This window comes from Triturus cristatus, chromosome 12 (genome assembly GCF_964204655.1).
Source record: "Triturus cristatus chromosome 12, aTriCri1.1, whole genome shotgun sequence".
Classification (NCBI taxonomy): Eukaryota; Metazoa; Chordata; class Amphibia; order Caudata; family Salamandridae; genus Triturus; species Triturus cristatus.
Window position 1 is genome coordinate 28,592,416 of NC_140595.1, and position 14,748 is coordinate 28,607,163.

The following is a 14,748-nucleotide window of genomic DNA, read 5'->3' on the forward strand; positions in this document are numbered from 1 at the left end:
ATGAGACGCAGCAAATGTTCATCAAACACAAAGGCGTTGTCCCTCTCCAGAGAAGAGTGGCCATTTTGCGGTGGATTAGAATTAGACACAATCACAGACCCGCCACCTCAGTGTGTCAAGGCTCCTGCTCACACCATCCTTTCAAAGTTAACCTGTGGAATAGTGAAGTAAATATGAAATGTAGATCCCAGAGATATATGACCTTCCACAAAGAGGCAATTACATTAATGTGCAGAAATGATGGCTCTACAAGGTCACACAGCCTTGTCGCATAGAAGCTGGAGGCGCCCCAGGTTGTCATAGTAACCGCTGACAATGAAAATGATTCGCATTTAGAGCCATTGTATATAAATCTATCATAAAACCTACCATGACTTCTTTCTTCGAGGACCAGAGTTTGATGCCTCTGGTCTACTGCTCCTATCGACACATGGCAGAGCTGCAGCTCAAGGCTCGTTTTAGCCAGAATCACTGCTAAGATCTGAGAGCGTCAGCCTGGATGCACAGCACACACGAGAGCTGTAAAGATCTGGGTGTGTTGTGCATCTAGGTTTTAAGAGATCTTTTCCTTTGAGGGACCCTACAGCAGCTCTCACGGCTAGTAGACAACAGCTTCATTGAACGAGACCACAAGTGTCAGTGGAGGGGGCAGAGAGGAGTGTTTGTTTCTGCTTCCGGCGTGTCCTTTTCAAAGTGCAAATGGCTTGGAGTGGTATTGAATTCAATTTTTTATAGATGCAAAAAAGAATCATTTCAGGACAAAGCTGTTTGTTGTGCAGCAAGTGTGCTTAATTGATAGAAACTAGCCTCCATAATCACTCTCTCTCAGATGTATTTAATTAGCTGTATGGCACCTCCTATACCAGTGTAGGGTGTCAGAGCACTTTACATCACACACACACACACTACACAGAGACAATCAATCATAGGTGTGTAAATCAGTGTATAGAAAATGTTACATAAGCCAGAAGACTACAAGGTGTAGGAGTCACATGCCATCCATACTGGTAGACATTTTAGTTTAAGAGTGCTTGGTCTGGAGAAGCACAGACTCCGAATTGAAAACATATCCCCATGGTTTGGGGTTGCATTTAATAATAGAGATTTTTTATTCTTACCAAAATGAACCCTTTTTGAAACATTAGAATAATGAAAGACGGAGGATAAATCATAGTGCTCTAATCCATATCTTGCAGTTTGCATGCAGCTCTTTGATAGTTATCAACTCACTGTTCCATGTTAGGATTTTAACATAAACACTGCCAGTAACAAAAGGATCTCTCTGTCTAAAGCACCGATTGATTGAAAATATATGCACTTTCTGATCTGCATGGTAAACATTCTTGGCAGTAGGCATATAAACCCTCTGTGCTACCATAAAATGAGTTAAAACTTCCACTAGACAAAACTCCTTCTCTCTCCAGGAAGAACATGAATCACGTAGTTATCTTGACATTTTTATTTCTGTATGAGAATTGGGAGGCTAGCAATGCAGCAGCAGGTGCTTCTAAAGCTATAAAATACTTCCAAGGACGGCGCCCGCTTGAAGAGTCAGCACCCGGTGCAGTGGCACCGGTCGCACCGCCCTAAAGCCGGCCCTGTCCACCACCCTACATTTCCCGTCTTTTTATCTCATGAATACTTAGGCTGCCTGGTCTTGATTCTACCTCATGTCTCTTTCTTACACCCCTTACACTCCTAGGTTTTTATCCCATGAATAGCAAGGTTGTCTAGTCTTGATTCCACCTCATGCCTCTTTCTTCCACCCCCTACACTTCCTGTCTCTTTATCTCATGAATACTGAGGCTGCCTGGTCTTGATTCCACCCCATGCCTCTTTCTTCCACCCCCTACACTTCCTGTCTCTTTATCTCATGAATGCCGAGGCACCCTGGTCTTGATTCCACCTCATGCCTCTTTCTTCCACCACCCTACAGGTCCTGCCCCTTTATCTCATTAATACCATGGCTTTCTGGTCTTGATTCCACCTCACGCCTCTTTCTTCTACCACCCTACGCTTTCTGTCTCTTTATCTCATTAATACCAAGGCTGCCTGGTCTTGATTCCACCTCATGCCTCTTTATTCCACCCCCTACAGGTCCTGCCCCTTTATCTCATTAATACCATGGCTTTCTGGTCTTGATTCCACCTCACGCCTCTTTCTTCTACCACCCTACGCTTTCTGTCTCTTTATCTCATTAATACCAAGGCTGCCTGGTCTTGATTCCACCTCATGCCTCTTTATTCCACCCCCTACAGGTCCTGCCCCTTTATCTCATTAATACCATGGCTTTCTGGTCTTGATTCCACCTCACGCCTCTTTCTTCTACCACCCTACGCTTTCTGTCTCTTTATCTCATTAATACCATGACTTCCTGGTCTTGATTCCACCTCATGCCTGTTTCTTCCACCACCCTACAATTTCTGTCCCTTTATCTCATGAATACTTAGGCTTCCTGGTCTTGATTCCACCTCACGCCTTTATCATTTTTGGGGTAAATTCCTTTTATTGGCATTTAGTATTACAGACCTCACACCTTTATCTTCAACCACCTTCCTGCCTCTGTACTGCACTTTTACACATTTCCAGTAAGACCCTATTCAGGCATAATGTACATATTCATTTATTAAAGATATTTCTAACCGTGTGGACCAAGCCTCATGGATATCGGAGCGTATTTACGTCACAAGCTTTCTAATACGAATCCGCCTATCGTGACGCAGTACCGGGGTCAGAGGGGTCACCGAGGTACAGCTCTACTCTCCGTTGAGCCCTGCCTTACTGTTCAAACATGAACCCCCCCCTGGGCGGAGGTTGGCGACTCCTAGTGCAGTTTGTCCTGTTGTATTTGTTTCTACCTCTTGCTGATGTCGCCCCTTGCGGTTGTCGTTTGCGCAGGTCGGTGTGCGAGGTGCAGTGGGAGGCCGAGTTCTTCAGTCTTCAGGACAGCAACAACAAGCTGGCGGCCGCCTTGCAGGAGGCCAATGCCAACGTGGAGCAGTGGAAGAAGCAGCTTGCGGCCTACCAGGAGGAGACGGAGAGGCTACGCCAGCGGGTAAGGCGCGGGACTGGCACCGATGCCCACATTTGGCAAAACACATTTTAAAATAACTAATAGCTAAAAGGATGGTTTGATTTGGAGTTTGGTGGTACTTGAACATCATCCAATAATTCTGGAGAAACTTAAAATGGAGGGGTCCACTCCTAAAGCCATTCTGGAGTACCTTAAGTGGTGGTTGTATACAATTCTTTTACATACTTTACATGCTTTTGTGACACGGGTCTGAAACGTCCAACTACCTGTTAGTAAAAGTGCACAGAGGGCCCTTTTGATTTGTAGTAATTGTATATGAATATTCCCATTATAGATGTTTCGGGGTCAATCCTCCAAGGCTTGTAAGAGCTTGTAAAACCTGTAGCTCTTCTCCCATTCTCATAAATGTTTTTGTGACTGTGACCCGGGGGAGTGCATTTCTACACAATGCTATCCCTGCGGAAGAGGGTGACATTTGCCACTGAATTCTACTTTCTAATTATCATTTTTGCCATCAATTTTAGGATTTTCAGTTACCGCTGAACTCTAAACCAGACCGTTCACCTGAAATTATTGTCTTACAAATTACTGTTATGTTGTGCCATCTCCTTTGTCAATGTCTAGGTTTATTCCCAAGCAATGAATGGAGGAACACAACCTCATGCATAAGGGACAGCGCAGCGGCACCTCCAGACATTATATCATTCTCAGTCTCACAAAAACTTACTCCCAGAATTTTGACACCTTCTAGCATCAAGAGAGCAAGATTCGGTTATTATCTGTTGTTGTTTCCTCAGACTAGGGGATGTATACATAAATGTCCTGCAACCTCTGTAGCCGCAGCATTATGAGTTTTTTTTCTTGATCTGCATTTGTGGTTTTATGCCCTTCCTGAAAAGAGCATATGTCTGTAGACCACTTTGACTTCAATAAAACCGCTAGTGGCCATGCTGCATCTTCGTCCATTGGTAGCTTTTGGTTGCAACCAATCAGTCAATCAGGTTTCTTTTAAAGCGCTACTCCTCACCCATTAGGGTCTCAAGGCGCTGTCAGGGAGGGGGGGTAATCTGCGGTTCAGTCAAAGAGCCAGGTCTTGAGGTGCTTCCTGAATTGAGGCAACCAAAAGCTGCCACGTGTTCTACGTCTGGTTGTACGTCAAGGTGGTAGCTGAAGAATCCCCCTAGATTTTTAAGTCTGGAGATTTTTTAATGGGTGTGTAAATCTGAAACTCCGACTGGCCTGGAGAAAACTTAGACTCATGTTGGGCTACAAAATGGAGAGATGTTCCAGCATGGCTGTTCCTCTGAAAGATATCTCTGCTGCAGCAGTTTCAGTTGCTTTCCTTGGCAGAGAGTCTTTCAGAGACACCAGACTATCACGAAATCTCTAACCACGCCTCAGGGCTGGTCATCTTCTAGGCCTGCACGTCTAAACTAGCATTCGAAAGTGGTCCTGAAGAGCCTGGAGCTAAAATTTGTGCCCATCAGTGCACGAAGGTGGAATTAAATGCTGGATAATTCCATATTCTCAAAAATAGAACACGTTTGACTTGGGATATATATTTTTAGGTTTCCCAGCTGTAATCTTATGAAGCCAGGCTTCCACCTTTCTTCCGCCCGCTGCCGCTTCACCAGCTTGAGTGCCTCTGATTTGATGAAATTGCCTTCCAGGCTGGTTATTCGGGCTCCATTAAAGCTCAGCGTTGAGCAGCGAAGTGGCGTGTGCCAACTTCGCGTTTCGTTTTCATGCGTCTGCACCACTGAGTCCGAAAGGCTCTCGCTAACGTATCATTTGGCGTACATCTGGTACTTACCCTCTCCTGTCAATTGCACGAGAGCATCTTGACTCTTGCAGAAGTAGGTCAGCCTTGAGCCTCAGCATCTTGACATTACAGAGAGGGAGTCAGGAGCATCCCAGGTGGGAAGTGAGGTTTGTTTCCAAGATAAGTGGTGCGCGTGGTTGTGAGGGAGATGTCCCTCAATGAGATGTCTATTGGGTTTCCTTCTAAGCCGACAAGCTGTCGCACAGCCTGTCACACAAGCTGTCACGCTCAGTTGCACCCAAAGACGGATTTCTATTGTCATTTTCTAACTAGGAAATTAGTGTCACAGACAGAAGAATCCAAAGATCTGAATGGTTTCAAGTGGTTTATTGGAGGGCATGAAACAAGCATGCAGTGGTCTCTCAAGCTGTCAGAATGCCTTCCCCAATGGCCAACCATACGACCTACCTTTATAATTCCAGCTTTAAACCTACATCTTGCGAGATGGTAGATATATTGTGGGGATTGTGTGCTTTTAGACAATGTTATAATGAGTTTTCCCAAATTCTTCTGTTGTTTATGCCCCATACCCTTCCTCAGTGTCTGTGTCAGTGTGGTATTTTTCTGAGCCAGATGGTAACTGGTGGAATAATGCACATTGTGTCAATCTAACATAGCCTCAATCTGCAAAACTATTGTTACATGTAAGTAGCTTTTATCTATTTGTAGCATGAATCTGTTGTAGATTCACATAAGCATGATACTGCTTGCTCTGTTCTTTCGCTTGTCATTTTTCTGTAAGATGACCGTGTCCCAGGTCCCCCCAATCCCGTCTTCTTCTAGTTGTGGCTAAAAAAGTCAATACACGAAAGAGACGAATGAAAGCAATTTGTTTAATCATGCTAGCATCTTGTACCTAGGTACCGGCTGCGTAGCGCGGAGTCACACTCTGCCTCTAAAACGCAAAGCAAAATCCAGACGCCCTTTATTCAGTGCATCAGCTTGTAGATCTGCATAATGGCTTCCCAAAACATTGACCCAAATTTCAAGGCTAGTCCAGGGGGATTTACCCATGACAGGCCCAGTGCCTACCCCTGACACATTATCTCAGCGATGCATTCTTCTGCCTCGGTATCCAGGACTGGTGGCACCCCACATGTACCCCCTTAAGCAGTAGGTTAGGAAGCAGTAGCAAGCTCTGCCCTAGTTAGGATCTAAAGCCTGACCCTGGGACAGAGTGTCTTCGGCGCGAGCTACAATGGCGCGTGGTGTGTAACATGCCCCCTCACAAGGGGTCTTCCTCAGTAGATGCCTTCAATCCATCTCATGAAGGACGCAGACCATGTTTCAGCACTTCTTTTGTGCACGGCGTTTTTGTTCCTGAGAAAATGGAGCGTATTGTTTGTTCGCAACTCAAGGTCGCGACGTGATGAGAGCGCAGGCATCTGGGAGAGAAAATAAAAATACAGTGCCATTGAATCGAAGGGTTAGAGCAGTCTGGCTTGGCTCTTTACTCAAATTGTTCTCTTTCAACATTCATAAAAAATAGGTTTTTTAATGGGGACATTCCATAACAAAAACAGTGAAGAACATGGAGGTGGGTTGAAGCAGCTTTTTTCGCCTCACAAAGTGTTGAAGTAATGGCTGCCGCGTGCCAAGGTCTCTCTCCTGGTACGCGTTCTTTATTCATAATGCCTTCAGCTTCTTGTTGGAATCTTTCCTGCTTTCCTTGATGGAAGATATGGTGGAGAATTGCCCTTCCCTTTCCTTCACATTGAAAACCATTTCCTCTGTGAATAAGTCCCTTTCTATGCACCCCTTGATCAAATGGGGGAATAAGGGGTACTTTTCCATACTTATTGCATTACTACTGTCTCCTTGCAGCAGGTGTAAGCCCGTTCTTCTGGGTGGAGGGTCCTCGCCCGACACATTTTTCTCAGCCGACGAGTGTCTGTCATACTGTGCAAAGGTCAGGCTGACAGGCACTCCTCATGGTCTGGTCAAGCAGCCAGGCGCTGGACATGCTTTAAATGCACAGGTATCTGGCGGTCTGAGCCAAAATATGCCGGATTAAAGACTTCACAGCCCCGTGGGCATGACCTCCTCGTCCCGGGCAAGTCTTTTGTGAACCTACCCCTCATGACGAGGGAATGTGTCACCGATTACCTTGGACCTGAGAGCTTCAGTTTTAAGCCCTGAAGTGCCCATGGCTGACAGTCCATCAATGACGCTCCTTACAGATTGGGGTGGGGTCAACACTCCCACTGAACCAATCCCACTCTGTGACGGGTAGGGACTGGCTCCTCTTCTCATTCGCTGGCCAATAACCAGGTCAGCCAATGCGAGTAGACTGCAGTTCCTACAATCCTCCAGGAGCCACCAAGGCTTTCCACCTGCCACCCAAGATCACTGCTGCTGCCTGGTAAGTTTTTTCTTTTATGTTGGGTGCATGTGTGTATGAATATTTGTGTACTTGTGCGTGCATGCATGCTGTGAATAAATGTGTGCATGTGTATGTAGTGGGTGTGGTATGTGTGTACATGTTTAAAGAGTGTCCAGAAGTGTGTGTGTCCGCCCCCACCCCTGTTGCACATTATGGGCCACCACTGGTGTAAGCGAAGAACTCCAGTGAGTATCGGGTAAGCTTGTCAGGAGTTGATTTTGTTTCTAGCGGAGAAGGAACCTGGAATGGAAGTTCCTGGTTTATCTGTTCCTATTGGAGCTGGACCACGTCGGATTTCCAAATGTTTGCTCCCTTTCAGCAGTGGCACAGTGAACAACAAAACGATGGTCTAGAATGCGGCTCAAAGTGATTACCAGGAGCTGAGAGGAATTCAAGTGTTTGTTCATCACTTTTTATTCTATCAGCAAGCGTGGGACGAAGTACTCAAATGTTTGGGAATGATTTACAACTGGTTTTGCTGGTCAGCACATTTGCAATATTAACTCCCATAACTAACCCATGGGAACATCCATTTCCACCTTCCTGCTTACGACTAGGAAATCTACCTAGCTGCGGGCTGACGTAAATCTCGATTTAACTGCTTGGAACCGCAATTTCCATTTAGTTATAATACTTTTTGCCTACTTAAGTGTGATATATGTGGACTAAACCTTGTGCAAATTGGCTAATATCCGTGTAAGCGGTGGAAAGCAGACACAGGATTGCAAAAACATATCCATCGTCGAATGTTGCGATAATTTGGGCAGTAGTCCACTGGGACGGCTGGACTGCTGTCTAAACCTTGGTAATTCCACTGTGTAGCCCAATAAGCTAGGCCAGCTTCTAGGCTTAGTGCATAGGGCTGGGACCTCCACTTTCACACATGGTGGGGGTCCTGCCAGTGCCCCCTCCCTGTTCTAGTTGCCATTAACGACCTTCCGCATAAGATGTTTACTCCAGATTAAATTTCAAAATAGCCATGGAGTAAAATAGGCATCACACCCTACAGAAGTGCATCCTGGGATGAATGAAATATGTAAATGAGAGTGTCAATCTCAGGTTGTACGTCTCAGATTCATCTTCTACATATTATTTGGTGATGGCCATGTTCCTCTCACCCTCTTTTACTCACTTACCAGGTTTCTGAACTGGAGGCGCAGGGTTCGCAGGAAGGTGCATCTATTGTCAGCGCAGAGGAGACGGGGCGCAGTGTGGAAGAACTGGAGACGCTGCTAAAATCCAAAGAACAGGTAAGATACGACTAGGGTACAGGATCTAATGGGAGGTTCTGTTTATGGGGCTCGACGAGGGAGAACAAGGTGAGAACAGCAAGGGAGGAGTCGCAAGAGGAGAGAGCGAGGTAGAAAGAGGGGGTAGAGAGAGATGGAGAGAGAAGAGTAAGAGGGAAGAGTTATGAGGAGAGTGAAGAGTGAGTGAGAAAGAAGAGAGGTACAGAGAGAGTTTAGTCATGTTTGAGCAGGAGGGCGAAGAGTCTATCTTTAGGACTGGATGTGGCAGATTTAATTGGAGTTGTAGGTGGGTCAATGTCAGCCATATTGAAATGGACTTTTGCAAGGGTGGCTGTGCTGGCTGGCATGTGGCATTCATTACAGATTATCACCACCCCTACTCCTCGTGTCTCACTCTCCATTAAGCCATTTCAAAACTCTGATTAAAAACAGATTTCACGAAGCCACAGGGCGAGAGATCCATTCACCAGAACAGAATCGCTGTCTTGCACTCTCGAAAAGCAGCAATCGATGACTCCTAAACACAGTGTTTTATAGGAACGAGAAGCATTTACATGATTGACTACCTGTGCACTTCCGGTCCGGTGGGCATGCGCTAGATTGGATGAACACACCAGTGGATCTGCCTCGTATGCCGGGAACCTACTTCCACACGAGTTCTGACGTTAAGAGGCAGCTAGAGCAAATCCAGGGGCGGCGAACACGGGGGAGAGGGCTGAAATAGGCACAGCTGTCTTCAGGACTGGATGTTGCACACTTCATTGGATACCTAGACGGTCACTCTGTCGGACATATTGAAATGGGCATTAGCGAGACTGGCTGGGATGTGGGAATTCAGGAGAGGGCTTTGCTCCCTTCAATGGAGCTCTCGGCAGTGTCGAGTACTGGGCTCTAGGCCCACATACTTGAAGTAAGCCACACGGGCACATTGGTAAATGGTACTGGAATTGGCCCAGAGCACGTGCGCCCGGTCCCTTTTATAAGCAGGGTCACCTGACTGGTTGCGCCTGTGATGAGTGGGTGTAGAGTCTACACCCACTCATCACAAGCGCAACCGGTCAGGTGTGTAGAGTGTATATACAGCAACACTAAAATGTGTCCAGCAGCCACTACATTCCTACCAAACGTTATTGGAAAAAAAAGATTAACTAGTCCAACCTGTGGGAAAGAACAAACAAAATGCCGCAGCACTGAGTCTTTTCAGGTCATCTGCCGGGCAGTACTAGATCTCTTGATTACCTTCCCTTGAGGTTTTAGTCCACCTCAGCGAAGTCCTTCGGTCCGGGCTGGTCTCCCGGTGTTTGAGGCTATTTACATAGTTCAATGTGGGGTGCATCCGTAGCGGTGGTGGAGTCAACTGCGGACATTTCTTTGAAGTGCTCTCAGGCTCCATGGACAGCAAACCTGCATAGACTGAGGATGACATTGGTGAATGGGAGTCTTCCTTGAAGGTCCCAGTACTTCCCTGTGCCCGCTTGCGAAGCAGCTTCAGATTTCTCTCTCATGCCAGGATTCCCCTCTCACAGGAATTTCCATGTGGCCCTTTCTGCCAGCCTGCCTCGGGACTGTGTTGACTGTGCGGGGCCTCGTGCAGGATGTACGAAGGTGTAGCAGAGGAACTGCCAGCAGGACCACATCCAAGTCGCTCTTGAAGCCACAAAGGGTAGTAGCCTCAGGGTCTGTGTGCTCTGACCATCTGTACTCAAGTGCACGGACCTTCATCAGATAGTCTTTGGGTGACTAGTCTCTGTCCGTGACCTCAGTGCTTTCTGGTGCATATCATAGAGCTAATGCAGACGCATCTCTCTTGTTGGAATTCCCCTCTCACCGGAATTCCCTTGCCCCTGGATTGCCATGGGACTGCGTGGGCTGTGCGGGCCTTTCATTGGCCATGTAAAGGGGTCGCTGCAGAACTCCCAACAGGGCCATGGCCAAGCCTTGTGCAACCCCAAGGATGGATAGTCTAATGGTCGAGCATGCTCTCTTCTGCAGGACTCGGGTTCACAGGGGCTCACAGAAGGTTTCTGGGTGGCCAGCCTCCCACGGCGCTAGGGATACCTTGTTAACCTCTGGTTGTTTAGCAGACATACGGCTCCGCTCTGGTGTTGCGCTGCTCCTTAAGTGGTTCTGGTGAGGCACCTGGTAATGATGACAAGTTTTACCACTGGACAACCTGTGCTGCGGGTGGCGACGTCTTGCTCGGCGTGATGACGCTTATCGCTCTTATTCCTTCTCCTTCACACCTGTGGTTGTCGGGAACTTCCGTGTGATGGGTCCGTCACACACCTTTCTCTCCTCTTTTTCTTTACGCTGTGGCATCGTGTCACTCTCTTCCACTCATTCACAACGTGACGTCAGGTCACTCTCTTCTCCCTTCCGACCAGGCCTCTTGATGTGACGTGTACTTCACATGGACCTCCCAGGTCACGTCCTACTCCAAGTACTGATTCTCTTCTCCTCTATCTCCTAACCAGGCCTCTCGCTGTGACCTTCTCTTCACAGGTACTTCCCTGGTTGTTGCATCCTATCCTATCTGTACGACCTGACTCTTTTCCTCGTGGATCACTCATGGGTCTTCTTTCTCCTCGAGGACCTCTCACATGTCCTGTCCATTCTCTGAGATATGTTCTTGGTGCTCTGCTCCCTGCCTGGAGGGTCACCCTTCGTCCTTTACCTCTTCTTCAGTCTACGATGCACTGCTTGTGCCTCGGGGCTACGCTGTCACTGCACTTTGTCCTGTTGCAGTGTGGGCGTGCTCGTCAGTGTCGGTCACTTCGTTTGACATGTTCAATCGGCCAACGGTGGCCATTCTGTGCTGAGGTGGCCGACTGGTGCAGCCTCGATCGTGGGACAATCTTTCTTGTCCTCTGAGGGCTTCTCTCTATCTCTCTCTCTCTCTCTCTCTCTCGCCCTCTCTCTCTCTCTCTCTCGCCTCTCTCTCTCTCTCTCTCTCTCTCTCTCTCTCTCTCTCTCTCTCTCTCTCTCTCTCTCTCTCTCTCTCTCTCTCTCTCCTCTCTCTCTCTCTCTATGGCCCCTCTCTCTCTCTCCAGCCCTCTCGCACCCCAGACCGTGTGTTCTCATTCTTTCTTCATGGGCGCCCTCTTCTGCCGATTGGGGTGCCCGTTCTCCTGACTTGCGGTGGTGGCCGTTGACCGCTGGGGACATGTGGTGCTGCCCTCCCTTGAGGTGGCATCAGAGAGCCACTGGAGGCACACGTTCTTCTTGTGCTTTCCATGGGCCTTTGCTGCTTGGCTGCTCTTGGCATCACTGGACTCTTGACAGCTCTCTTTGCTGGGGCATCTTTGGGCTTCTCGTGGTTCTCTGCTGGGTGGGGGTACACAGCCTTTCTCCCCTACAAACCAACAGGCAGACAAACAGGGTGTGTGTGGCGCTGTTCTCGCCCCTTCAAGACACTTGGCAGCCCACCAGGGTCGTGTGGCATCCTCTACTAGTCTCCTGCTGGTGATCCTTGGAGCACAGGGCACTGCAGGCCCTCTTTCTTTCAGGTGCTTGCCCCTCTGTCACCTAGCAGCCTCAAGTGCAGACTGTCCTTCAGGATTGTCTCGCCCTTTCACTCTTGTGGCCCAAGGACAGCCGGTGTGTCACGAAGCACACCTCTTCCTACTGCCGAGACTTACTACTGTACAGTCAACAGGTGTCCACCGGGGGCATCGCGATGCCCACTCGGCTCTCGTCCTGGCTTCTCTCGGGTGCTGCAGGGGAGAACTACCTTCTGGACTACAGAGCCAAATCAGAGGGGCTCTGCGGGGCTCTGTTACGATGGGCGGACATGCAGACAAACTATGCAAAACTTAGTCCGGTCGTGCCTACTTAATTTCATCCTGCCTGCTGGATGGGGCAGGAGGGCTCACCGATACGATAGGTGACGCTGCTCTCCTTGCAGGAGACCACAGCAGCAACTTTCCCGGGGGCTTCAGCCTGTCAGCGCGTGCAGCCCCAGAACATTCACCGCAGGAACGAGGCCAGCCCCACACCCTGCAGTGTCGCTCCCACCGAACCTGCGGTGTTGCTGCCGCACTTGCACAGTCAGGGCTCATCAGTGTGGTTACCTGTTCAGTGTGGCTAAGTGTTCAGGCTCTGTCGCGGGGGCACTGCGAGGCCACCTTAATTCACCACTCACAGCAGGCAGGTGAGGCGCTGCATGTGAGCAGCGGCTGTCAGAGGCGGGGTCATGGGGCGCTTCTCCCTGGTGGCGGAGCCGGCTAGGATTTGTAGAGTCATTTTATTTCTTCCGGGGCTGCTTTGCACTTTAGTCACTTGCTGTGGCTCTCAGGGGCGCTGCAGATGGCTCTCGTGTCAGGCCACGGGAGTCTCGATTGCGGGCCTTAACAATCACCAGATATCCTTCCGCGGGGCTTCAATGCAGCGCTGGTACGGGCTCAGTCTTGTTGCGCTTCACTGAAACAAGCGCTCCTCTCCCCACCTTACCGGGACACACGGCGGCAGGCAGGGCAGCTTGCAGGCATAGGATCGCCATTGGCACCCCTCAGTCCCCCCTCCAACAAAATACATTACCCAATAATAACACACACTCAGACTGTTTGGTTGGGTACAAAATGCTGCAGGTTTATTACATACACCGTTATGTAATAGGTGGGTTATCTTACGGGCGATCCAAGGACAGGCAACCAACTGGGCCGCCTGCCCGCCTGATGAGCCGGGCAGCACTGGGGCGAACCCAACCTTTGCTGCCGTCCAAGTGATTCTCTTCCAGGATCACATGACCGTTAGTAACTTCGACTCACGCCCCTTCCTGGGGCGGAGCGTAGCATAACAAACCCCCCGGTTGTTCCGGCCCACAACCGCCCGAAGGACTAGCGGGGCGCCGCCACGGCTTCTGGGACCCTCCCATGAGGCTCCTTGGATTTGGCTCTGGCACCCCCTATGGTGCCGCGCAGAGGTACCCTTGGTACCGGCCTGCTTCCACATTGCCCTGTAACTCCACCACAGCTCTGGAGGCGGCCACCGTCGCCGCCAGAGCCCCCACCAAAACCGCTATAGTCTTACCTGCAACCTCTCCTGCACTCCAGATTAAAGAGAACCGTCCCTACTGGTTATAGATGGCCCCATCTATATCACAAGCCCTAGACGCTATCCTGGGTCAGATAGTGTCTGCTGAAACAAAGGACCCGTTGGGCCTGAGAAGTTGTGCCAAGAACTATTCACCCCCATGCGGGAAAGTTACACCGCTTCACTTGCCTCCGCCCGAGCCAAATTTGGGCGGGTGGATGCTGGCACCCAAGCTCACAAAGCTCCATCTATTTGACGATCTCACCTAGCTGCCGTCCTCCTAGCACCGAGTGTGCCTGAACCTGCGTGCCCATCTATGGGACAGCAGCCCACTTGCTAGGTGACCACTCCCCCACCCGCCTGCCTGCTTTGGCTATTATGGCGAGAAGGGTTTTGCTTAAACTTTGAACTGTCCCCTTTATTTGCTAAATTCTGACGCACAGGAGTGTTCAAAGCTGGCAGCGCGTGACCATGGTCAAGGGGCCCTCTTGCCCTTGCCATGCATCCCTTATTCCTTATGGGAATTATGCCCCTTCAGTTCCCTCTGTGGTGAAACCCCCTAGGCATCCCAGCTTCGGGAATCTATCTGGTTTAAGCAGTGCGCACTGTCTGCGGTATGGTTCAAGCATTAAGGATTGACTAAGTCCTACTTCACCCCCTCCTAGCACGCTCCCAGGTAGGAGGGTGGCAGGGGAAGGGGGTGCCCACCGCCAACCCGGAGCATCCCCAGCGGTGCCAAATTACTGCTCCGTTGAAGTTTTTAGTTCTAGTTACACACTGGGCGTGCCAAATGTTCTATTGACATAATGTCCCCTTGTGTTTGACCCGCTGATACCCCAGTTATTGGGACGGCAGCACAATATGTTGGCACAATGTTGCTGAAGAGCCGGTGCCCTTAATTGGATAGAAGGAATGCTGGATGCTTCCTAAGGACTGAGACTTAATGCTCCCACCTAGTTTGACCCCCAGACTTAGGGAAAACCCAAGTAGTAATCAGGCCCTTCATGGAACATCTACCCCAGCGTAGACCGTCAATGTATTTGGGACACCGGAGCAGAAGATGCCCCTTCAAGTCTCAGGTTCTAACCCCGAGAAGGATAACCCTGGGGGCAGACGAGTCTGTGGGAACCAGACGGGAACATTCCGTGCAAATCCTGCCCTTTCCTGAATATTTAGAATGCTGAATGGTCAATAATACCCTGTCGCCATATGGCTCTAACGTAGTGTT

At 49.3% G+C, this 14,748-nt stretch overlaps 1 protein-coding gene across 2 annotated transcripts in view; it reads left to right on the forward strand.

Moving 5' to 3' along the window:
• Positions 1 to 14,748, forward strand: part of HOMER3 (homer scaffold protein 3) — a 288,001-nt gene that overhangs the window by 232,482 nt on the left and 40,771 nt on the right. For both annotated transcript variants that reach the window (XM_085639959.1, XM_085639960.1), the window contains exons 6-7: positions 2,899 to 3,055; positions 8,379 to 8,489. In XM_085639959.1, coding sequence (XP_085496085.1) covers positions 2,899 to 3,055; positions 8,379 to 8,489 — 268 coding nt within the window. The remainder of the gene's footprint in view (positions 1 to 2,898; positions 3,056 to 8,378; positions 8,490 to 14,748) is intronic.